General features: G+C 34.4%; 1 protein-coding gene across 1 annotated transcript in view; it reads right to left on the bottom strand.

Moving 5' to 3' along the window:
* The window catches only part of LOC134367978 (cilia- and flagella-associated protein 47-like), a 1,412,159-nt gene that overhangs the window by 1,372,743 nt on the left and 11,693 nt on the right, over positions 1-27,723 (bottom strand). Inside the window, 7 exon segments of the mRNA XM_063084614.1 lie at positions 634-711; positions 4,371-4,503; positions 5,753-5,874; positions 11,069-11,199; positions 17,736-17,977; positions 18,290-18,506; positions 19,342-19,446. Of these exon segments, the coding sequence (XP_062940684.1) occupies positions 634-711; positions 4,371-4,503; positions 5,753-5,874; positions 11,069-11,199; positions 17,736-17,977; positions 18,290-18,506; positions 19,342-19,446 (1,028 nt within the window).

Below are 27,723 nucleotides of genomic sequence, written 5' to 3'. Positions count from 1 at the left end.
CTTGCATATGTACCTCCGAAGCTATGCGTATGAATATTCACAGCTACAGTGTTTGTATTAACAAAAAACCAGAAGTACTTAGTTGAATGGACATTGGAATGATTATGTAAGTTATAGTATGTCCACACAAAGCACTATTATGCAGTAGTGACAATGAATCATGTACACTTACACACAATTTAGATGATTGTTAGAAATGCAATATTCAATTAAAAGTAACTCCCCAAAGAATACAAACAGTAAGGTTTTGTTATAAAGTTGGAAAACGAACAAACTAAACTAAATAAAAATGGTTAAGGCATTCATACATGTGTGATGTCACCACAGGCAAGTGATTATCTCTTATGAGTGACAGGATCATGAGAAAGCCTGCAGATGATTTTAATGGTATTAGTAGTGTTCTGAATCTTAAGTTCAGTAGTGAATTCTTAAGACTTAATTCAATATTCTGTTTCATCACTTTCATTTATATTCAGTGTATTAATTTTTGTTGGTTTAAAATTTTTACATATTTTTAATAAACATATTAATACATAGTAAAGATTTTAAACATAAATGGGCTGACTAGAGACATATAACAAATAAAAATCACTACACTCATCAACTTATCATATAAATTGGTAGCATACACACAGGATTGATTTTGACATCAGCAATCTCAATGGATCCACTAATCTTAAGGTCTATGACATTTGTAAGACAAATATCAACCTTATTTAGGAGAAATATAAAACTTTGTAGAAACCACATTAAAATATAGTCATATATTGCTCAAGTATTACCTGGCATTTATGTAACATTTTATAATTTAAATAATAGTACAATATTATAAATGTAAAAGATTTATTCCAGCAGTTATCATCACATTTTTGTTTTGCAGAATTGATACTCCTAGGAAGAGTGAGTGTTCAATCATTAAAAACCACCACAAAAGAAATCATCTGATGGCTTATGAATCTTAATGCAGAGTTCTACCCATTTGACTAAACCTTACATTGTCACTTTCTGTAGCATTTTTTATTGATCTAATTTCAATGTGTTATTCAAATTTAACAAAAGCCTGGGAGGCTGAGTGTAATATAATTTTTCCTCTAGAAAGATACTAATATTCACAGTAATAATAATAATGATAGCAGCTAAAAATTGCTGAATACATGGGCCAAGTACAGTGCTAAAGACATTATCCACTTTTTAATGCTCAATATTCTATGAAGTAACTACTTTTAATACCCCTAATTTCAAAGTGAGAAAATTGATGCTTAAAGATACCAAATATTTTGTCTTTTTCTTAAACACACAAAACTTGAAAGCAGACACAGCTAAATCAATAACTGCCTGAACATTCAATTGCCTCCAAGAAAATTAAAATAGTGCATTGAGAATTTAGTTGTATAATCCTTACAAAATAAGAGCTGTGGACTATCTGAACATATAATTGTTTAAGCAAAATCTCAAAAGCACAAAAATACCAATCCCTGAATGCCCGACCTGTAAAAGAAAAGGAATGAGTCAAGGTCTAGATTTCAATCTAAATGTATGTTATATCTAAAAAAGCAATGTGAGTGTATTTCAGTCTTCCACAGAATCAGTGACACTGGTCATAAGCAAATAAACCACAAAATACCATTTTTCAAAAGTATTGGAAAAATTAACATGCCAGCTACACAGTCTTATTAAAGTTGTTATATTCATAATACTACATGATTGCCTAATTTTAATTATATAACACACAAACAAAATATTTGACAAAAATCATAAGAACCATAATTTAATGATTCATAGGAAATTACAAATTAACATGTTCTTCACTGATGAATTCCATATACAAATCACAATTCTTCATGGCTGCCTTTTACTCTCCACACTATCATTCCTTATTCACTGAACACTCCTGGCTGTCAAAACTCATTCACTGCCCTAGCCCATTGGTCCCCTGACCTTTTCATCTCTAGAGACTTAAACTATACCCTGGACAATATCATCCTCATAAATGCACAACCTCTGAAATCATGCATTCATTCGTCTGTTTCCCACAATCCCCTCTCATCCGTGCTTTCTCACTCATTTTCAGAGACAATAGTTCCTAGATGTCACATGTCAGAGACTTTCAAGCCTGTGATGTGTGAAGTTCTCCCAATTAGCCCCAATTCACCTCTCTATTTTCTCCTTTATTCAATTTTGTCCAAAGTTTATCATTCCAGCTTCTCACTTAATAATATATTTGATTCACTTACACTCATCAGGGTCGATAGAAAAAATTTTCTATCATCTGTAAGATTAATTCTTAGCCTTCGGTCCAATATGTATATGTAACTGCCTCTTTACTAGACATCTCTATGTAGGGAGCCAAAAGATTCCTCAAACTCAAAATAACATTTCCTCTAAAACTTGCTATTCATCTTTGGATCTCTTTCTCACTGAATGTTGCCACTATATGTCTCACTCTTGACTCACCCCTGTCACTTATATGTGACCCCTTTTCAATCACCAAACCCCAAGTATTCATCTCCCAAATTTGACTAGAATTTATCTAGAATCCTGCTTCCTGAAAGAGAACACTAGTTTCTCTAGACTGGACATCTTCACCAGACTAACAGCTCTGCATTCAATCTTTCTGGCCCCAGTTTACTGCTTTATAGTCAAAGTGACCTCTGAAAAATGCAAATCTGATTGTGAAATCTCCCTGGTTAAAACTCTTAACTCAAGATGAAATCTGGATTTTTTCATGTTGTTGGTAAGGCCCAGTATGACCTAAAACTTTCACAGGTCTCCTAGCACATCTTTTGCCACTACCTTCCACGCAGTCTATAATCAACTCATGCTAAATTTTTGAACACATGTTGTCAGTGCTTCCTTAAATATATTTCCTCTCTTCCTCCACCCCACTGTCATTCTTTAATTTGGCTGAATCTTAATTTCAGTGTCTTTTAGATATATCTACTCCAAGAAGTTGCCCCTGATACTTTAAGCCTGGGTTGTATACCTCTCCTGTGTACTCAGCCTGCTGCATTTCTCCATCACAGCACTTATTACAACGTATTTTAATTATTTGTTGAGTTTTGAGTATCCCCAAACAGCTTGTAAACTCTTTGAGATGAAGGATGCTTATTGTCTTGTTCAATTTTGCACCCTTAGCATGTACAACAGAGATTGGCTCATAATGTGAATGTCAAATGGATGAATAAGTGAGTCTCATTATATTATAATGTTTAAAAAGGTAAGATTTGTTTAAAAAAGCTCATAATCCTCTAAAATACAGTGAGATTTAATTTTAGTAATGTCTATATTTTTGGTGGCCATATTTTTATTTTTCCCAGAATGCTATGTTAAAAAATATTCTACCCAAGTCTCAGATCATATATCACAATGTATAATTTATAAACGTCTTTCAACACAATTGTTTATAAATATAAGATACCATTCTTAGGTTATTTATTTAGGAGTCAAGCAAATAGGTGTTCATTATAGTAAGCTACATATTATCTAGTCATTTCTTGTTATGGTAAATTGAGGGATAAAATGGGAAAAATATATAAACTATTCGTTTTAATCTGATGATAGTGTACATATTGTTTTTTAATGTAAGTAAATGCACATAGTTAATTGCCAGATTGACGATCAAGAGCATTCATTACTTGAGTTTTAAAATGACAAGAAATATTATACAGAGCGGTCTTGCATGTTTTATATATTCTGTTTAATGATTTCAAGATAATATCTTTTCGTTTATATAATTCCCAGGACATAAAGCAGGAAAATACTTTTATGTGTGCTATAAAATATAGATATTAACATCATATAGAATTTGCACACAATTCATGTTGTTATTAAAACTATTTATAATAAGCATTTGAAAATTGATTATTTTTCCTAAGCCACCTAGCTAATGCCATCAAAAAAAGCCATTCCTTTCTGTGTGACTAGTGAGGATTTGTCAGAATTCACAAATGCCAAATATCATTACAAATTCACTTGAAAAGTGCCTCATATTGATGGAAGGTATCCATTTCAACTTAGTAGAAATTTCTATTACCAACTTTCACCAAAAATATCTTCTGCAAATCCCCTCCAAGTTCTGCTACACAATTTTACGTTAGTTGATATACATAAGTTTGCTTGCTTTTTAGATCTCTAAAAACTACTCTTCTTCACAGCTAACTCAATTTCTGGAGGAATAATAGAAATTTTAAAAAGTGGCTTTCAGTGTCCTAACTTTAAAACCTAGTCCCAATACAAAAAATAATTAAAATAAGCTTTCTAATAATAAACATACACAGAGTTTACTGCATTATATCTATTATTATAAATATTTTAAACAACAAAAATAATCCATGTAGACATATATAAGGTGCAAAACTACATACCTTTGCCTTTGCTCTCGGATCAAATTTTTCTGCTGCAGTGGGTGTACAGGAGATATTGAGAACAGTTATCTCCCCAATTGGAATTATTCTTTGCGATGGAACAATATTAATGGCAGGCAAAAGACCCTGGTCACAAACCGGTAATTGAAATTTTGCAGAAATGCTACATTATCCTTTAAAGTTACTGCTTCAAAGCTTTAATAGAAAAGGCTCCACACTACTACCGAGAGAGAGGATCTCTGGTGACAGGACATGAGATAATTTTGTAATGGTGTTTTAAAATACCAGACGTACAGTTTGAACTACAGCAAGGAATTGCAACCTTAACTCAGCAAACAAAACCTTCAGTAGTGAAATTCAAATAGGATGCTGAGGTTTATTAGCTGAAGTGCTTTCAAGACTGCAAACATACAAAGGTGAGATATATCTGTTAGAGAAGATGACAACATTCTAAATACTATTTTGGCAGTTTGCCTTTCCCTGATCATAAAAACTGAAAGAAAAGTTAGTGGGGAGGCAGGATGATGAAGTAATCTCTTTTATATCTCCTTGATAGAAAGCCTAATATCGAAGATATCATTACCATATTCAAAAAAGTTATAAGTAACTTAATAAGGATTTATGGTATGGTTTATTAGAGGATAGTTTAGGCCTATTTACCGTAGTTTAAGCCAGAATAATTTAAAGAGAAATTGGTCAAGATATTTTTAGGAATAAGAGAACAAACAGACTACCAAGGTAAGAACTAATTCTGAAGGAGCACAGTACAAAACAGTCTCCTCATTTGCTTATTTTTGCCAAAGAATTATTTGGGCAGAAAAAGATACATCAATGTATAAAGCTTGAATAAAAGATCTCAAATGCTAACCTCTATTACTACTACTGAGGAGTCTTAATATATTTTCAGTAAAGAAAAAAAATCCCTATTGCCCTTTGCTCCTTTCTTCATTTAAATCAGGAGCAACACCTATAAATAGACCATCTTCAGAATGGCCTCAATCTAGGTCTCAGTTGCTACTATACAGGCCTGACTACAGAGTGAAAATGAGGAGAGAAAGAAAAACATGTAGCTAAATATGGACTGTAACATTAATCAGTAAGGTATATTTCAAGAAATTTTAGACATCTATTTTTTTTTCAATAAAACCAAATAACAGGAAACTAAGGGAGAAGAGGAGAGACTAAATAAAGGAGGGAGTGACAGAAACAATTTTTATGAGAAATTAAATGGACAAACTAGATGAACTGTACTCTGATAAATCTCATAAAATATCTAAAATCAGTGTAAGTCAATTTATAAAAAATAAGGTATTAACTTCATAGTATTTATGACCCAAAAATTGATTCAAAATTATAATGTGATGTGATCCAAATAATTATATATTACCTTGAAATAAGCATGGTTTTGTCCTACGTTGTGAAGAATGGCTTTCCTCCAAGTTGTTAAACCTTGACGGCTATTACTGAAGAGTATCCTTGGCTCCAAAAATGTGACCTTTGTGTGTCCAATTAATAATGAGAGGAGGAAAGGGAAAATGCAATTGACATAAGAGTAAATGAAATACTTTGTTGATTTGGTCACAAAAATGAAGTATTTTAATTGTAAATATATATTAACCAAAAACATAATTACTAAATGAAAATGAAAAAATATATATATATTTATTAAATATGTTCTAACATGCAAAATAAATCCTTCATCAGGTTTTTATATTTTAGTTTTGATGATAAAGTGCTCAATGAATTATATCATTTTTCTAAATTTAAATTAAATCTTTGATAATCCAGTCAGGATAGAGTAATAATATTATAGAAGATATTTTATTTAGACATTTGGGTTGTAATAATAATAATTAGATATTTAGAATTTAGATATTTAGATATTTTTATTTTTCCATTTAAAAAATATAGATATTTGGTGGTAATAATAATGGTGATGATAATGGTAATAATAAAATTATTGTGTGCCCAGTATGAACCTTAGTTCTTTACTTACATTTCCACTATGGTCTATCAGTACAGAAAGTCCCTAGAGGGAAGCTAGACTATGTTTCTATTATTCGCTTTTGAATACATAGAGCTTTCTTGGGGCCTAGCACAGAGTATGGGCTCAAAAAACAATCGATAAATGAGTAGATGAATGGTACTATCACATTTTACAGCTGAAGAAACTGAAATCTAAGGTGATTAAGTATTTTGTCTAAGTTATGTAATGATGCAATAACATTCACCAGCTTCACCAAACATGTATAAATACAGTTCAACAAACATGTAATTTCTTTTTTTTTTTTTTTTTTTTTTGGCGTTTTTTCGTGACTGGCACTCAGCCAGTGAGTACGCAGGTCATTCCTATATAGGATCCGAACCCACGGCGGGAGCATCGCCGCGCTCCCAGCGCAGCACTCTACCGAGTGCGCCACGGGCTCGGCCCAAAAACATGTAATTTCTGATGTATCAATCTAGTGTGGTCTCTTTACAGTTGAAAAACTCCTTACTATGAACAAAGAAGTAAAGTCAATACTCCTCATTGGGAAAGAGAAGAAAGTATTGAGAGCAGCTATAAAAATATTTTTTTCACTCCTATAATATAACTAAATTTTTTCAGCTTCATAATAATTTTTTAAATATAAAATATCTTTAGATTTTGTGTTGTGCTTAAGAGAAAGGAAAATAGAGTGGAATGCTCTATTTAAAATGTACTTCCAAAGACATTTTTCTCAGAAATGGAAAAAACTATTCAGACATTTATATGGGACAATAAAAGACCACGAATAGCCAAAGCAATGCTCAGCAAAAAAAATAAAGCTGGAGGCATAACACTACCTGACTTTAAGCTATACTACAAAGCTATAATAACCAAAACAGTATGGTACTGGCATAAAAACAGACACACTGACCAATGGAATAGAATAGAGAATCCAGAAATCAACCCACACACTTACTGCCATCTGATCTTTGACAAAGGCACCAAACCTATTCACTGGGGAAGGGACTGCCTCTTCAGCAAGTGGTGCTGGGATAACTGGATATCGATATGCAGGAGAATGAAACTAGATCCATACCTCTCACTGTATACTAAAATCAACTCAAAATGGATTAAGGATTTAAATATACACCCTGAGACAATAAAACTTCTTAAAGAAAACATAGGAGAAACACTTCAGGAAATAGGACTGGGCACAGACTTCATGAATACGACCCCAAAAGCACGGGCAACCAAAGGAAAAATAAACAAATGGGATTATATCAAACTAAAAAGCTTCTGCACAGCAAAAGAAACAATTAAAAGAGTTAAAAGACAACCAACAGAGTGGGAGAAAATATTTGCAAAATATACATCTGACAAAGGATTAATATCCAGAATATATAAGGAACTCAAACAACTTTACAAGAAGAAAACAAGCAACCCAATTAAAAAATGGGCAAAAGAGCTAAGTAGGCATTTCTCTAAGGAAGATATCCAAATGGCCAACAGACATATGAAAAACTGCTCAACATCACTCAGCATCCGGGAAATGCAAATCAAAACCACATTGAGATACCATCTAACCCCAGTTAGGATGGCTAAAATCCAAAAGACTATGAACGATAAATGCTGGCGAGGCTGCGGAGAAAAAGGAACTCTCATACATTGTTGGTGGGACTGCAAAATGGTGCAGCCTCTATGGAAAATGGTATGGAGGTTCCTTAAACAATTGCAAATAGATCTACCATACGACCCAGCCATCCCACTGTTGGGAATATACCCAGAGGAATGGAAATCATCAAGTCGAAGGTATACCTGTTCCCCAGTGTTCATCGCAGCACTCTTTACAATAGCCAAGAGTTGGAACCAGCCCAAATGCCCATCATCAGATGAGTGGATACGGAAAATGTGGTACATCTACACAATGGAATACTACTCAGCTATAAAAACGAATGAAATACTGCCATTTGCAACAACATGGATGGACCTTGAGAGAATTATATTAAGTGAAACAAGTCAGGCACAGAAAGAGAAATACCACATGTTCTCACTTATTGGAGGGAGCTAAAAATTAATATATAAATTCACACACACACATACACACATACACACACAAACCGGGGGGCGGGGAGGAAGAAGATATAACAACCACAATTATTTGAAGTTGATACAACAAACAAACAGAAAAGACATTGTTGGGGGGGAGGGGGGGAGGGAGAAGGGAGGGAGGTTTTGGTGATGGGGAGCATTAATCAGCTACAATGTATATCGACAAAATAAAATTAAAAAAAAATAATAATAAAAAAAATAAATAAATAAATAAATAAATAAATCCTGGGTCAACCCTTAATGCTAAAAAAAAAAAAAAAAAAAAAAAAAGAAAGATGTGAGCAACGCCCTCAATAATGATGAGTTTTATAGGGCCTAAAATTATTTTAAAATTTTTACTTTCTTATTAAGGCTGCTGTGAAGATCAAAAAAAATAAATAAATAAATAAAATGTACTTCCAAACTGGGAAAGGCAGAAAGAGTAAGATAACTCAATAGAAGAAATGAATCCAGGACCTAGAGACATGTAGGTTAATCACTGACAGGGATTTAGAGATCATCTACCCAACTATGTACAGGGTGTTACTATGTATTCTGCAAAAGAAAAGAGTTCAAGTGTCACCTAAGTATGGGAAACATGGTGCCAAATGTAATTATTCAGGCTTGCTCCTACCAGAGATCTTCTTATAGAGCTTAATGTGCTGATAATGCATACTTTGCCTCTCTGAGGGGAAGCCTTGGGTACAGAACCATACCCCCCATCCTCATCTCACACAAAGCACCTCACAGAACTAAAGGATCATAGAACGCTTTTTGGAAATGTTGGTATTATCCACCTCTCCAATTCTACAGTAAAGCAATCAGTAGCCAAGGAGAGCTAGAAGTCACGTTTTCCAACTCCTCGTTCAGTGCTCTTTATACCAGATCCTACTGCCTTTATCTATACAATATTATTTCTTATTTTCATAGATTATAATATATTCTTATGATCATTTAATTATTTGAGAAACATGATTTCAGTAATTGGAGTAATACATTTTCCAACAAAGTTAATAGAAGAGGAAATAGTCAAGTAAGTCAGTCCTTCATAAATAAATGATGAACCTTGAATAAGCATCTAATCACTTCATGTTTGTTGATCTTTGCCTTCTTAAGAGTAACACTTTACAGTTCATTTAACTTTAAGGGCTTCAAAAATTTACCCAAAATAATCTAAATTCATTATTCTCATATCTCAGAGTTTAATTCTTATCCAATACTGGTGTAGAGAAAACAGAAAGCAAATGTTATCACAGAGGGTAACAACAAAGGTTGTGGAGGGAGATAGACCTGAATATGAATTCCAACTAAGGCATTTATTGTAATTGTTAACTTGTATTATTTGCTTAATCACTCTATTCCTCCATTTCCTCACCCATCAGTTGGGTTAACAGTAAACGTCTCATAAGGTTGCCATAGGGATTAAATTAGATAATACATGGACAGCATTTAGCATGGCATCTGACACAGAAATTAATAAATGGTGTCTACTATTAATGTTAAGTCTAAATTACTACATTGCTTAAATTGCTCATCTTTTATCTACTAGGAAAAATATTGTGGGGTGAGTATGTGGGCAAATTTATATTAGTAAACTCACCAAACACAATGATGTAAATAACAGTTAAAAAACTGTGTGCATATATTCACCAAAAAGCAGTTACAAGAATGTGAATAGAAACACTATTATATCAGCTAAATATTAGCTAAACAATCCAAATCCCTATCAGTTATGTAACAGATAAGTGATGGCATAGTCACATGTGGAATATTATTCCAGAACAAGAATGAATATTCTACAATCACATATATTAGAATAGACTAACCCCACAAAACCAATGATGATCAAAAGAAGCCATACATGAAAGACAATATATGGTGTTTACATTTATATAAAGTTCAAAACCAAAATTAATCTACTTGGTATATAAGTAAAGTGAATTCTTGGTGATTGAGAGTCATGAAGTTAAGGCCTTCAGGGCTCTACCACAGAAAGTTAAAATTACCTACTGTAGCTTTCACTTTACTAACATTTTTATTATAAGAAGTGTATTCTATAAAACATAAAACAATCTGTATTTCCTTGCTATGTAAATTAAATTATCCATTTGATACTAAATTATTAGTTACTACTAGAATAATAGCAATGCCGAATATAATCTTCCCTATTTTTTCTTTGGTCCCTATTAATAAAATAATTTAATTTCACTTGGCTCCCATGATGGTATTACATATTTATAGAGGATCTAAGAACAACCTGATATTGCTGGCACAAAAGTCTTAGATTTCTGAGTTAATTCTATACAGCACAACACAGTTTTCATTTATGGTACACAAGTGATTCCATGAAGGAGGTAAGACAATTTAGTTAGTTAAGTATTGCATGAAAAAATCAGTTTTCACATGTTATATCTATATCTATATCTATCTATCTATCTATCTATCTATCTATCTATCTATCTATCTATCTGTCTGTCTGTCTGTCTGTCTGTCTGTCTGTCTGTCTGTCTATCTATCTATCTATCTATCTATCTATCTATCTATCTATCTATCTATCTATCTATCTATCATCTATCTCTATATATGTATATGTATACCTGACCAATTTATAGCCCTCAAAATGAAAATTATGTTCAAGGAAAATAATTACATGTGCAACACATTTTAGTGTAAACGTATTTCCTTCATCAACAAAAAGAATAAATTCTCCCCTTTCTGGAGAACCGAAACTTGGCTGTCATGTTACTTCACATTCCATTGAGGCATATGGTTCAACAATGCCTACAGAGAATTTAGAGAGAAAATAAGACTTTTACCATTTTTTATTACACTTACTTTTTGTTAATATCCAAACTAAGAGCTGGTCTAAAAATGTAATGGCTTGATACAATAAATTATTAAATGAAACTCCAAAAGTAGGGAAGGGAAATGCTAAGTGAGAGATTATCAAATGAGTATTGTGAGTTTAGCAATATTCTAGGCTTGACATTAGTGACTCCATTTTTGACTGCTTACTCCTTGTTGAAATGTTGGTGAAATTTGAGATCCACAAAGGAAGTGTAAGAACTAAGTTCCTTTATAAAAATCTGTACTCCCAAAAGTGCACAAGAGTAGGAAACTAACCTAATTTATAGGATACTCTGGATATAGCTTTTCTTTGTACACTGACACCAATGCCCCATTTTACTAATGATTAAAATTTTCTTTGTTTAACTAACCAATAAAATAATCTGACAAATAACTTATGTAATCTAAACAAATTTCCTATAAGTCCCCTTGCCCATCTCAAGTGGTACAGTCTCTGACTGTTACCCAGGTTGCAACTTTCTATTCCTAAGTATGACATTGATATTTATATGTTGGTTTTCATCCACAGTTCTGGTATCATGCTATTCTCTGACCTTCTCCTACCTTCTTTTCACCTGCTCCTTTTTCTCCTGAAGGCAGGAAATTCTGTAACCTACCTTAGCTGATTGTAGGTCACAAGACCTCCATTTAAAGAGGTGCCCATGCCCGGGAAGAAGGAATGCTGCACAGAGAGGTCAAGAAGAATCTGAACCAACAGGCCTTGTGGGATTGCCCCACCCAGTCTGTTAGTCTTAGATCATACCCTTTTTGTCCAATCATATTTCTACACAGTTGGCCATGCTTGAATCATACTTATGTAATGAATCTTCCTTAAAATTTCAAGGGCACAGGATTCAGGGAGCTTCCAGATAGTTGAACACATGAAGGCTCCTGGAAGGTGGCGTGCCCAGAGCATGCCATCTCCTATACCTGACTCTGCACATTTCTTCATCTGTATCCTTTGTAATTAATATTCTTTATAATAAACCGGTAAACATAAGCATGTGTTTTCCTGAGTTCTGTGAACTGCCCAAGTAAACTAATTGAACACAAGGAAGGAGTTGTGAGAACACTGATTTATAGCTGGCTGGTCAAAAGTTCCAAAGTCTCCAGGTAGATAGTGTTGTAATTAAATTAGAGGACACCCAGCTGGTGTCCACTATGGAACTGATTGCTTGCTTGCTAGTTGGGACAAATCCCCACACTTTTGGTCATAGAAGTCAAAAGTTGGTGTTCTGTGTTGATAATTGTGCTGGAAGAATGTAGAGGAAAGATAGTGGGTTTTTCTCTCTTACTCACTAAGTAAGATTTTTTAAAAATGTCTGACCTATTGATTTCTCTTCTTTTTATTGTTAACAGTATAGACCTATAAGGTTTAATTGAAATCTAAAATTCATCCCTTATTTTCCAATTTTAATAGGCAAAATATATGACAAAAATGTTAATGTCTGGAAAATAATAGAAAATTTGTCAATGAAGCAAATACTCCAGGATTAGAAATGGCTTTAAATATAGATGGTAGAAAATCATTTGTGATCCCTGACTAACTTGCCTTCTCCATCTTTCTCGCAATTCTGAAATTCAACATCAGACACTCATTCAGCTTTCAGAGGGAGGAATTACCATTACCAGACTTCTTTTTTTTTTTTTTTGGAAATGTACACATCCCTAGAGATGTAACTTTTGATTAACACATTTCCATGATTTAAATGTATTGAGAACCCATGAGATATCAGGCACATTTGGTGTAAGCTGTTTGATTTATATTCATCATGTCCTTTGGAGTAAGGAAAATAGTACTTGATGGAAAGAATGACTTAGGAGTTCTTCCTTCAGGAAGAAAGAAGCCCCTGAGATTCAAGGGCATAGTATATTGACTGGAACAGATGAGTGAACATCACCAAAAAACTTTGCCTTGAGTCAGTTTGACTCTCATGTGATGACAGTTTCCTCAGTCTTAAAAAAGAGATAGCTCCTATCTTCTATTTTTACAGTGGCCATACAAGGAGATAACACATGTAAAGAGATTAACATAGTGTGTGATGTTCAGAAAGCACCCAGTGTCAGATATTTTGAATATTCTTGAATGCTAGCTTCAGTAATTTATAAAAATAAGAGATCTGGTTATGGAAGTGTTAACAGTCTAGCAGGGGTCCATCAGGATTATATTTGTCTGTAAATAACAAAAAATTCTGCTACAATGGGTTAGGTGGATAGGGGTTTGTTTATCTTTTGCAATCAGAAGCCCAGGGATAGGTATTCCAGGGCTGCCTTAAATAGGGTTGACAATGCCTTCAAGGACCAATGCTCCTTCTAGAATCCTATACTACCATTCCTTACTATGTGGCCTTCCTCAGTGTGGAAAAGCATCTTATAAGACAGTGGTTGAAAGAGCACAAACTCTAGGGTCAGTCTCCCTGGTTCAAATTTCAGATCTGCCACTTACTAGCTTTCACCTTGGGCAAATTACTTAATCTCTCTGTAACTCAGTCTAATCACATGAAAAATGGGGATAACAATTGTATCTAACTGGGAGAATTGTTGTGGGGATTAAATTAAGTAAAATATGTAAAAGTATTTTAAACAGTTCTGCACACATAGTAGGAGGATGGAACCAAAAGAATTTTCTGTACATATTTCATTGGCATAAGAGCTGGAAAAAAGAGTTTTCTAGATAAGAACATTTCTGCCCAGAACAAAAACAAAATGAGGGTCCTCTTAAGAAGGGGAATGGATATCAGATAGGAGGTTAGCAATGTCTATCACTCTAGGAGACAGGTATAGACAAATAATTATAGATGACATAACAAATACATAATGGGAACAGGAAAGGGGGGAGACCTAAATTAGCCCTAGAAAGTAGAATAAACTTCATTATATGGAGGTGGCATTTGAGTTGTGACATGAAGGATGAGCAGGAACTCTGCAGGAGGACATCGACTAGAGAATATGTAAAGTCAAATTACAGTACAGGGAAAGGGTAGGGTGTGGGGGAGACTGTGGTGGGAAGTAACCTTAACAAAGAAGATTCAATGCTGCAGATAAAGTCATCTGAGCACCCTGAGAAGAGCTGAAAGCAGTAAAGGGAATACATCCATGATGACAAGTCAGCTTGAGGAGAATTTTTCTCTCCAATCAATATGAAATATTTCTCCAGGAGTATTATGTATATCAGGGGCCAGGGAAAAAAATTAGACGGCTGGATTGAGTAAAACTACGATTGGTAAAGCAGGTACTACAAATGGCCAAGGAGTGAGAGAACTGAGAAAGATAGTGAGAGTGAACAGATTGAAGCCTAGCTCAAGGATTGAATGACTCAGGGTTTTAGCACAGATAAAAACTACAAATATTAAAAAAATGCAGAAGCATAAACAATAACAAGAGAAGTCAAATTAGAAGTGAATTCTATCTCAGAAGATATCAGTTCACTGTTAGAGTCTCCCCTTACAATATCCACTATTCAAATGCAAATTTGAAATATATCATAAGTCAGGAAGAAAGGACAAACAAAACATAAATTTTAATTTAGAATTATTCATTTTAGTTTACAATAACGTAGAGAAAGCCATATGATTAAATGCATTATCCAGGATGCAAAACCAATACAGCATAAGAAAAGTAACTTGGTAAAAATCACTTTTTACTTACAAAGAAGCAAAAACAATATAAAATTGAGTAATTATTATACGAATATTCTGAGAAACACATAAACAAATCTATACATATAATACAAATTATAAATATTTCAATGTTATATGAAATACATTTGACTATTTTGTCACTTGTATTCTTAAAATAGAAAAAGGAAGTGGTTCTTATAGAAGCAGAGAGTAGAATAATGGTTACCAGAGACCAGGAAGGGAAGAGCGGGGTAATGAGGATTAACAGGAACAAAACTACAGGTAGATAGGAAGAGTAAGTTCTGGTATTCTAGGCTGACTAGGGCTAATATTACTATATTGCATATCTCTAAATAGCTAGAATGGAGGATCTTCACTATAATCATCACAAACGAGATAAATGTTCAAAGGATGGATATTCTATCTATCCAAATTGAATCATTGTACACTATATGCATGTATTGAAACAACACACTATATCCCACAAATATGTACAATCAGATTTTAAATTTAAAAAATGGAAAAATAAATAAAAATGATATTACTCTTTTATTCGAAATTAAATATTTGTGTTTTTGTATCTTGATGATTGTTTGCTTAAAAAAAATATGAGGTATCATGAGCAACCCAAAGAAAATAAAAGTAAATGCCAAAATCTCCTCTGTCAAAATAAGAGTTTTAAAGACCATGAGAAGTGTTAAGTGGTGCTCAAATTTATAATACTGAGCTAGTGAGAAGCTGAGACTAGTTTTGAAATCGGGTCTATCTGACTCCAAAGTTTGTTTTACTTTCCATCATGCAGAATTGGACTTCAGCTGGTTATAAGGCCTTGTTGGAGGAGTCACTGCAGATACAAAGATCTTTCCGTCTAACTGGAAAGGCATGACATGTACATAAAACACATAATGATCATTCAACTCCTAACTTGCCATTTTATTTCCTTAAATGATACTTTGATTCCTAATGAGGTCCTCACAGCACCAAATTTGACAGGCTACTAGATAAGTCGCAGTCTAGCCGTTAACAGAGTTCATTTCATAACAGGTACAACGTGTGGAATTATAGATTCCAGGGAATGGCAGATACAAGGTTAAGAGGGTGGTTAACAAATACAGGGGGCCATCAAAACTGGTAAATCTGAGATTGTTTTCTATTAATTAAATTTTTTCTTATTTAAATGACAGTTTTAAGTTCTTAATTTTATTAATTAGATTTTATTAGCTGTATAAAACATTGACTATAAATACTTTGCAGATCCTGCTAAAAGAATTTGCAATCTAACAAAATGAAAGGGACCTTAGCCAGAAAACAGCCATCTTTGGGGTAACTAGGAAGAAGCAGAAAATTTCAGTTAGCCATTAACTTAGGAACTGATAATCATCAATTCCTTGAGGTTAGTAGAGGAATTGAGAAACCGACCACATGGCTGAACTGACCCTGGATGAAATCATGCCCCAAGAGTACCCTTCTCAAAAGTTTATTTGTGTTTATCTCCCATAACACCCTCTTATGTTGATTTATTTTAGATGCTGCACACATACAATTAAGAATTGAAACTAAGTTTGCTTGTTTTTCTTACCTTTTTAATCAGCTGCAAACAAAGGAATTCCAAGAGAAAGGCAAAGCACCCTAGCTAATTATTAACTCACCTTCTTGCTTAAAGGAAAATTGCATCCACATTAGTTAGAGGTAGAGTCAGGTAGTTTTATGTTCCCGTGATGCTTGACTGAGGTTACTGACTTTGAACTCTCCCTAGAAGATAAGAACTCTGACCCCTAAATAACATCAAGGATTTGAAGCTGACCAGTCCATCAACTGCAGACTCCATAATACCAAAGCACCCAGTCAAACATGGGAACCTGACATCTGACTCAGACCCTCTCTGCTGATCCCATGATCAGCCTCCCCTTTGGCCTGCAGGACAAAACCCTTACCTCATCTTCTTCCTCTTTATAAATCCCAGAACAGGCATCAGAAGGCAGGATGATTTTAGCCTGGTCATGCCCCATATGCTGGTTATCTGAATAAAGCTTCTAATGCTTGCACCAATTTTTGGACTTTTGGGTCATTTGTTTAGTGCGAGAGGGCAAGCCGAGCCTGTTGCCGGTAACAAAAATATGTCATTCTTAATCATATCATTATTATCAAACTATAACTAAACAAAAAATTACTTTGTCCATCAGTATCTGTGATGGTTAATTTCATTTGCCAATTTGGCAAGGCTCTGGGGCTAAACTGTTTGGTCAAACACCAATCTAGATGTTGGCTGTGAAGGTATTTCTTAGATGTGATTAATGTTGAAATCAGTGCACTTTTTGAAATATTTAATTGACAAAGATTGTATATAGTCAAGGTGTACAACATGACTTGATATGTGTATATATTGTGCAATTATTATCATAAGCAAATTAATTAACATGAAGACTACCTTCTATAATGTGGGTGGGCCTCATTCAATAAATTGAAAGCCTAAGTTAAAAGACTGAGGTTCCCTGAGGAAAAATAAATTCTGACTCCATAATGCCTTTGGACTCAAGACTGCACCATTAACTCTTGCCTGGGTCTCCAGTCTGCCAGCCTGCCCTGCAAATTTTAGACTTCCCAGGCCACACAACCTTGTGAGTCTCTCAATCTCTCTCTCTTTCTCTCCTCTCTCTCTCTCTCACACACACAGTCAATATTTTCAAATAATATTTATGTACATAAAAATAAATGCTGATAACAGTATCAGATTTATTTCATGCTCTTAGCACCAGTATACACTACACACTCAATAAATGATTAATTCCTGAATATATGAATGAATGAACAAATGAATGTACAAATCAAACATGCAGAATAAACCATTACCTTTAGCTGGATGAATGGAAAATGCCATCCCTCTTCCTGTGTTTACTGGTTGCCATCCAAATTTGTCAGAGTAATTCTGACAATTATACAACCTAACTATCCCCCCAAAACATGTTTTCACCAAGAAACCCTACAGTCTCAGTAGTAGCTCATTAGAAGATAGCTCAAGTTTTACTGGCAGGACAACAGCCATCACTAGAATGTGTCCACTGGGTATGTTGTTCACTGTAAAGGTAAAAGACCTGTAACACAGTAAAAGCATCCAAATTTAACTGATAATGGTTATTTGTAATTATCAAATTCAGTTACATGTGAAAAATACATATACTACTGATTAACATCCACAGTTCTTAGTACGTGATACTTCAAGATAGTTATGAAAGATCATTAGATTACCACTGAAATATGAATCTACAAGTCTACAAATTGATGCACATATTATTTCTAAGTTTGGGGACCAAATATAATATATACAATTATTTAGGTGAATGAATACATATTTTACAAAAGGACACTTTGATTCTAACAAACAGAAATTCAAAAATAATTCCTACTTCCACAATTTTCCAATGGTGGGAGATTCAAATACCACTGAAATGTAAGTACTGGATGTGGGTGGAATCACATATGAAAATTGGTTGGTCTTCCAAAGTTCTTCCAAATTAATATCTAACTGAATCAAAATATGCACAGGTAGCATATCAATAATATGAAGTGGATGAGTATTTGTGGAGTTCACACAAATATCACCAAAGTTAAGGACAGAGGGCCCTGAAAAAAGGAAAAGAAAGTTATTAAGTTTAATGTTGGCAAATGTGTTCACTTATTTTTTAAGTTTTCAAAATATATTTTGCTTAATCACATTGTATAAAAATGACACAGATATAATAAAAATTATTAACCAAGGCTTTATGTCATCATAATTTGATGTTTGAATATTATTGACTACAATTTAACATAAATATATTCTCAACTATATGGAAAATGATATGACAAAATAAGCACTCATTATAACTTATCTTAGCATATTAATTTGCAGTATTCCAACATCCTCTCTACTCTCACTGATACAATTATTTCGCTCACTTAACCAGAACTTAGAGAAATTGGTCATTTTTCTAGACTCGTTGCTTAAGTTTTCCCTTTTAAATGCCAAAGGTTTTATGTCAAAACATAAAGCTGCCTTTTATAACAGCTTAATTTACTTATCACTGATACAGAGAAAACTAATCATATTTAAAATGTAGAATTTCTTTAGTGCTGACATACTTATACACTTGCGAATCAATCACCATGATAAAGAATGAACATTCGTCACTCTAAAATTGTTCTTGTGTCCCTTTATATTCCTTCCCTCTCATTCCCCATATAATTCCTTCCCAGACAACCATGCATCTGCTTTATATCACTGTAGATCAATTTGCATTTTCTAGGATTTTATATTAATGGAATCATAAAGTATGTACCAATTTTCTCTGGTTTCTTCCACTCACCTAGTTCCCTGGAAATTCATCCAAATTTTTGCCTGAATCAATAGTCCGTTCTTTTATATTACCAAGGAGTATTCCTCTGTATATATACATCACAATTAGGTTTGTCTACTCACCTGTTGATTGGCTCTCGGATTGTTTCCAGTTATTGCCTACAACAGCTAAAGCTGCTATAAACATTTGTTCACAAGTATTTGTTTGAATATATGCTTTCATTTGTCCTAGATAAATGAGAGTGAAATGGATAGATCACATATTAGGTGTATATTTAAAGGTATAAAAAACTGCTAAATTGTTTTAACATGGTTGTATAATTTGACATTCCTACTAAAAGTGTATAAGAGTTCGAGTTCTTTCACATCCTCAGCAGCAATTTAAATGGTCAGATTTTTTTTTTTTTAAATTTTAGTCATCTAATAAATTTCTAGTGTATCTCATTGTGGAATTATTTTGTTTCCCTAAATATTAATGATGTTTTGCATTTTTCCATGTGCTTGTTTGCCATTTATATATTTTCTGTGATGAAGTGTCTATTTAAATCTTTTGCCCATTTTTTAATTCTGTTATTGTTTTCTTGAAATTGAGTTTTGAAAGTTTTATCATACGATTGTTTTATCAGATATATAATTTGTAATTAGTTTTTCTTAGTTTGTGGATTGCTTTTATTCTCTTATCAATATCTTGACAAGGGTCTTTAAATTTGATCAATTCCAATTTATCTATTTTTTTATGGATCATGTTTTTCATGTCATATCTAAGACATTTCTTGCTTTCCCCAAGGACACAGGTATTTTTTCCTATGATTCCTTCTATGAGGAAAGAAACATATGGCTCATGATAATATTTCTCCAGCTTTTTAAAGTTATAATTGACAAATTAAAATTACATGTTTATGATGCACAAAATGATATTTTGATATAACACATATACATTATGATATGATTAAATCAACCTAATTAATATATCCATCACCTCACACACTTATTTTTGTGATGAAAATATTTAGGATCAACTCTCTTAGCAATTTTCAATTATACAATATATTATTATCAATTATAGTCACCAGGGCTATATACAATAGATCTCCAGAATTTATTAAACCTGTCTAAATGTAACTTTGTATCATTTCACAATATCTCCCCTTTCCCCTGTTTCTGCCAGTTCTGGCAACAACCATTCTACTCTCTGCTACTAAGTTCGAATTTTTCAGATTCCACATATAAGTGAAATCATGCAGTATTTATCTTTCTGTGTCTGCCTTATTTCACTTAGTATAATGTCCTCCAGGTCCATCCACATTGGCTCAAATGACAGAATTTCATTATTTTTTAAGGCTGAATAGTATTCCATTATATGTGTATGTATATGTGTGTATACACACACACACACACACACCACATTTTCTTTTTTTCCTTTTAGTAGTTTATTTTTTGTTGTTATATTTTATGGTAAGAACACTTAATCTACTCTCTTAGCAATTTAAAGTATACTATATACTGTTATTAGCTATAGTCATTATCCCCGTGATGCACAAAAGATCTCTTGAACTTATTCCTCCTATCTAATTGAAATTTTGTATCCTCTGACTAAAACCTCTTCAACATATCCACCCCTGACCCTCTGGTAACCACCATTCTACTCTCTGCCTCTATGAGTCTGACTTTTTTAGAAGCCCCATATAGATGAGATATTTGTCTTTCTGTGCCTGGCTTTTTAACTTAACATAATATCTTGCAGGTTCATCCATGTTATCACAAAAGAAAGAATTTCCTTTTTATTGAAGGCTGAATGATACTCCATTGCATATTTATTTCAAATACCACTGTTGCTATTAACACTCAGTTTGTCATGTAGATATTGCTTTAAAACATTAATGGTAAAATTAGCATATAATACAGAAAGATTCATTATTTCTAATATCTACAATTCAGAATATTAAGTGCTATTTAATAAGTAATTAATTTAAAAAATCCATGCACATCTGTGTACGTAGTACATATGCTCTTATATCGTAGTCTTTGAATAATATGGGCATATTTCAAAATGGTCCAGGAGAAAGTTCATTTTGGTGTATGTACTATCATTGAGAAAGTTTTATTAAAGTAAAGGAGAGTATTTGGCTTGGGACCTATCATTGAGGGAAAATTTCATAATAGTCAACATGAACTTATTTTATTGACTGTATATACCACATTTTCTTTATCCATTCATTCATTGATGGACACCTAGTTTGACTACATACCTTGGCTATTGTGAATAATGCTGCAATGAACATGGGAGTGCAAATATCCATTTGACACACTCATTTTCTTTGGAAATACACTCAGTAGTGGGATTGTTGGATCATATGATAATTCTATTCTTAAATTTTTGAGGAATCTCCATACTGTTATCTGCACTGGCTGTACCAATTTACACTCCCACCAGTAAGGTACAGAGTTACCTTTTCTCCACGTCCTTGCTAATGCTTGTTATTTTGTGTTAGTTTGATAAGAGCAATTGTGGCAAGTACAAAGTAATATAATATCTCTTTGTGGATTTGATTTGCATTTATCTGATGATTAGTGACGTTGAACATTTTTTCATACACACGTTGTCCATTTATATATTCCATTAACAAATATCTGTTCAGGTCCTTTGCTGATATTTTAATTGGGCTATTTGTTTTCTTACTATTGAGTAGTATAAACATATTTTCTGAATGTTAATCCCTTATCAGACATGTGATTTGAAAATATTTTTTTCCCATTCTACAAGTTGTCCCTTCATTCTATTGATTATTTTCTTTGCTGTGAAGAAGCTTTTTACTTTGATGCAATCCCATTTGTCTATTTTTGTTTTTGTTGCCTGTGCTTTTCAGGTCATATCAAAAAAAATCATTGCTCATATCACTGTTAAGAAATTTTTTTCCCTATGTTTTCTTCTAATATTTTTGCATGTTCAGGTTGTACATTTAAGTTTTTAATACATTTTGAGCAGATTTTTGTGCATGATATAAGGGTTCAATAAGAGTCCAGTTCATTCTACATGTGGATATTCAGTTTTCCCAACACCATTTAATGAAGAGACCTTCCTTTCCCCATTTTGTGTTCTTTGCCAAAGATCAATTGATCTTAAATGTGTGAATTTATTTGTGGGCTCTCTATGCTGTTCCATTGGTCTATATATTTTTTTTAATTCAATATTATACTGCTTTGATTACTATAGGTTAGTAGCATATTTTGAAGTCAGAGAGTATGATGACCCCACCTTTATTATTTCTACTCAAGATTACTTCGTTTACTGGGTATCTATTTTGGTTCCATATGAATTTCAAGATTTTTTTTTTCTATTTCTGTGCAAAATGTCATTGGAATTTTGATAGGGATTGTACTGAATATGTAAATCACTTTGGGTAGTATGGACATTTTAACAATATTAATTCTTCCAATCCATAAACACAGGACTCCTTTACATTTCTTTGTATCTTCTTTAACTTCTTTCTTCAGTGTTTTATAGTTTTCAGCGTATACATGTTTCAACTCCTTGGTTAAATGTATTCCTAAGTATTTCATACTTTTTAATCTATAATAAATGGGATTATTTCTCAATTTCTTTTTCAGAAATTTCCTTGTCAGTATATAGAAATGCAAATAATTTTTGTATGTTGACTTTGTATCCTAAAGCTAATTGAATTCATTTAATAACGCTAGCAGTTTTTTGGAAGAGCTTTAGGGTTCTCTACATATAAGATCATTACATCTGCAAACAGAGACAATTTGAGTCCTTCATTTCCTAATTAGATGTCTTTTATTTGTTTTCCTTGACTAATTGCTCTGTCTAGGACTTCCAATACTATGTTGAATAGAAGTCCATTTGCATTTAAAGTAATTTTTGATAGGTAAGAACTTACTGATACCATCTTGTTAATTGTATTTTTTTTAACTCTTTTGTAGTTCCATTGTTTTTTCTTCCTCTTTGTTTATCTCCCTTACTAATCCGTTGAATTTTGTAGTGGTATGCTTTCATTCCTTTCACTTTATCTCTTGTGTCTCTACTAAAGGTTTTTTTTTTTAATTTGTGTTAACCATAAGTCTTACATAAAACATTTTGTAGTTACAACATTTTGTTTCATGTTGATTAACATAAATTCAATTAACAACTTAAATTCAATTACATACAAAAATTCTACACTTTCACTCTCCCTTCAAAATTTTATCAGTGTCACACTTTACATCTTTTTTTACTGTGCATCCATTAAGAAATTATTGTAGCTCCTGGCTATACACAGAGCAGAAGGGATCTCCTTGCACAAACCTTCCCCACAGAGAGTTTGGAGGTGCAGTACCACAGCCCTGGGCTGCCCCTTCTCTGCCACCTCCTTCTCTTCCTCAGGGATCCCTGGTCCACTCACCCTCTAACACTGCTCTGAAGAAGACCAGAACAGGCCCAGTGCTACCAGTGCTGCACTCGCCGGTGACATTGTCAGGACCTAGGACTGTCACCCACCTTCCTATTGTGAGTTTTGCACTATCCCATACTGCTGTCACCTGCGTGCAGCTCCAGCCATTCCTGTTGCTACAGCCATCCGAACCAACACTACAGCTCTGGCCAGGCCAGCCACGTACAGGATCCCTGCCCACACTGTTGCACCACTCAGCCCAGCTGTGTGCAGGACCCTTTCCACAGCCACCTGCAATGCAGAGGCCTTTGCTAGCAGCTTTCTATACCATCATACCAGCCAGACCAGCTGCACACAAGACCACCTCCCAAACAGCCCCAACAGCAGGCTCCACTACTTGCAGGTTCCCCTGCCATAGTTGTATGCAGTGTGGCTGCCACTGCCAAAGTCATCACACCGGTGGGTCCAGCAGGGTGTGGGATCCCCTGCTAATGCTCAAGTAATAACTACCCCGTCTGGGGGTGGGATCTCCTGCTGTCACCCCAAGCCACCTCACTAGCCAGCCCAGCTGTGCTTGGGACCCTGCCACAGCCATCTGCAGTGCAGCAGCCATTGCCAAGGGCCATCCATGCTGCCACATCAGCCAGACCAGCTGCACACAAGACCTCTGTCCAAGCCACCTCACCAGCTGGCCCTGCTACATGCAGAACCCCCACTATAGTTGTGTGCATTATGGCTGCTGCTATCATAGCTATCTCAGCAGCCAGATTGACTGGGCACAAAAACTCCACCCATACCCCTGCATCAGCCTGACCAGCAGTGAGCACCTCACCCTGCTAATGCTGAAACAGTAGCCAGTCTATCTGGGTATGGGACCCCAGCTGCTATCGCCTGCACCACTGCTTCCACCACTGCCACTGCCAGCAACCACACACACTGCTACCACCACCACTGAACCAGTAGGAATGGCCAAGGGCAGGAGCCACCACTGCCACCATGCACTGATAAAAGAAGGAGCACAAATAGTGACACCAGAAAGAGGTAAGTAGTGAAGACCCACATCCCAGTGACACAATTCACAGGGGAAATTTTACCCCATCTGAAGTGAGCATAACTGCCTTTACCCAGGGAGAGTCACATATAGAGAACCTGGAGATTACAGAAACCCAGGGTAGCCAAATAGGGTACAGAAGAAAATATCCAGCCACCACCAATCTATCCCCCTGTAAGGGAAGCAAGAACCCAGGAGAAGCCTTGGCCTATAGGACCAAGGAAAGAGACAGCTTGCTGAGGGTCACTCATTCAAGCTGAGGAGATCCAGTATACCCCAGTGCACCCATCAGGGTCATGTGACAACAGCTTGGGAGCCAACAAGTCCACCTAGGGCCATTGATCCCAGCCAAAGAGTGACAAGGAACCCAGGCATTTCACCCAAGATCTTGAGAGCTAGCCCATATCCTAAATGTCCCAACTAACCTGAACAAGAAATCACTAAGTGCCCCAGTGACTATGTTACAGAGGCATCCACACACAACTCCAACATTGAATATGGCAGAAGTACCCACACTGAGACTACACTACTAAGTCTGCCCAGAACCCATATTAATACACCCTACTCAACAGTCAATATAAAGCACATCTATAGGAGGAAGTCTCTCTTCTCAAAGCCCACTCCAGAGTAATAGAAGAAGCAACTTCTAAACTGGATGCCTAAAAATCAATGTAGAGAGATTAGAAATATGGGGGGGTGGGGGTGGAGGAAATATGACGTCACCAAAGGAATACAATAATTCTCAAGTACCAGACCCCACATAGCAAGAAACCCTTGAAATGTCTGAAAAATAATTTTGAGCAGCAATATTAAACAAACTCAGTGAGATACAGAAAGACTCAGTTAGACAACACAATGTAACAAGAAGAACAATCCAAGACTTGAAGAACGAAAGTTGCAAAGAGATAAATTGCATTAAAAAGAATGTAGCAGAATTCCTGGAACTGAAAGACTCGTTCAATAAAATAAAAAATGCAATTAAGAGTGTAAGCCATAGGCTAGAGCAAGCAAAAAAAAGAATTTCTGATCTCAAGGACAGTCTTTTTGAAATAACCCAAGTAGACAAAAATAAAAAAAGAAATTTTAAAAAATGAAGAAAATCAAAGAGAGCTAGCAGACCACCTTAAGTGCACAAACATTCTAATCATGGGTATTCCCAAGGGGGAGGGGGAAAAAGGCATTGAAAATATATTCAATAAAATAAGAGCAGAAAACTTCCCAGGTATTATATGGACTTCCAGATCTAAGAGGCTAGAAGGTCACCAAACAGACTCAACTCAAAAGGTCCTCTCTAAGACACATTGCAGTCAAATTATCAAAAGTGAAAGACAAAGAGAGAATCCTAAAACAGCAAGAGAAAAGCATTAAGACACCTATTAAGGAATCCCCATCAAACTGATAGCAGACTTCTCAACAAATCTATACAGGCCAGAAGAGATTGGGATGATTCAAAGTACTAAAAGAAAAAAAATAATAACTGCCAACTGAATATACTTTACCCAGCAAGGCTATCCTTCAGAAATGAAGGAGAAGTAGAGTATTTCCCAGACAAACAAAAGCTGCAGGAGTTCACCATCACATGACCAGCTCTACAAGAAATCCTTAAGGGATTCTGCACATATAATGTAAACAACAATAATCACCACCATGAATACACTAGAAAGAACAAACACCACTTGTAGAGCAGATATTCAAAGAAGAAAGAGAAAGAAACTATATCATACCACCTCAAAAAACCAATGAAAATGGAAAACAAACAGTGAAAGGGAACGAAAATAACAAAATATATTTAAATTAACCATAGGAAAAGCAATTAAATGACAGGATAAGACAGCACCTCTCAATAAGAACCCCAAATGTAAATGGATTAAATGCCCACTCAAAAGACACAGACTAACTGATTGGATTAAAAATCTAGACTCAGCTACATGCTGTTTCAAGAGACTTACCTCCTCAGTAAAGACGCACACAGACTAATAGCAAAGGGATGGAAAGAGATATACCATGCAAATGGAAACCGAAAATGAGCAGGAGTGAGCTCAATAGACTTTAAACCAAAAACCATAAAAAGAGACAAGGCCATTATATAATGATAAAGAAATCTATTCAGCAAGAAGAAATAACAGCCATAAATATATATGGATCCAACACTGGAGCACCCAGACATATAAAGCAAACATGATTAACCTAAAGAAAGAGATAGATCCCAATGTGATAATAGTGGGAGACCTGAACACACTTCTCTCAGCATTGAACAGATCATCTAGGCAGCAAATCAACAGACAAATAAAGGATTTAAACTACACTTTAGACCAACTGGACTTGGTAGATATTTATAGAACATTTCATCCAACAACTACAGAGTGCACATTCTTCACATCAGCACATGGAACATTCTCCTGGAGAGACCACATGTTAGGTCACAAATCAAGTCTCAACAAACTTAAAAAAATTGAAATCATTTCAACTATCTTTTCAGACCACAATGGATTAAAACTAGATATCAATAAGAAATGAAACTCTGGAAACTATGCAAACACATGTATATTAAACAACATGCTCCTGAATGACACATGGGTCAAAGAAAAAATTAAACAGGACATCAAAAAAATTTTTGATACTAATGAAAATAAAGGCATGCCATATCAAAACCTGTGGGATACCACAATAGCATTACTCAGAGGGAAGTTTATTTAAATAAATGCTTACATCAAAAAAATAGAAAGTTTTCAAATAAACAACTTAAAGCTACCCTTGAAAGAACTAGAAAAACAAGAAAAATCCAATGCCAAAATTAGTAGATGGAAAGAAATTATTAAGATCAGAGTAGAACTAAAAGAAATAGAAATGCAAAAAACAATGCAAAATATCAATGAAATGCGAAGTTGATGTTTTGAGAAGGTAAACAAAATAGACAAACCATTAACAAGACTAAGAAAAAAAAGAAGAGAGAAGACCCAAATAACAAAAATCAGAAATGAAAGAGGAGACGTTATGACTGATGTAACAGAAATACAAATAATCATTAGAAACTATTACAAACAACTAAACACCAACAAATTTGTA

Source organism: Cynocephalus volans, chromosome X, assembly GCF_027409185.1.
Source record: "Cynocephalus volans isolate mCynVol1 chromosome X, mCynVol1.pri, whole genome shotgun sequence".
NCBI classification, from domain to species: Eukaryota; Metazoa; Chordata; class Mammalia; order Dermoptera; family Cynocephalidae; genus Cynocephalus; species Cynocephalus volans.
The sequence above is the reverse complement of the archived record's forward strand: the minus strand, read 5'-3'. Positions and strand labels throughout refer to the sequence as shown.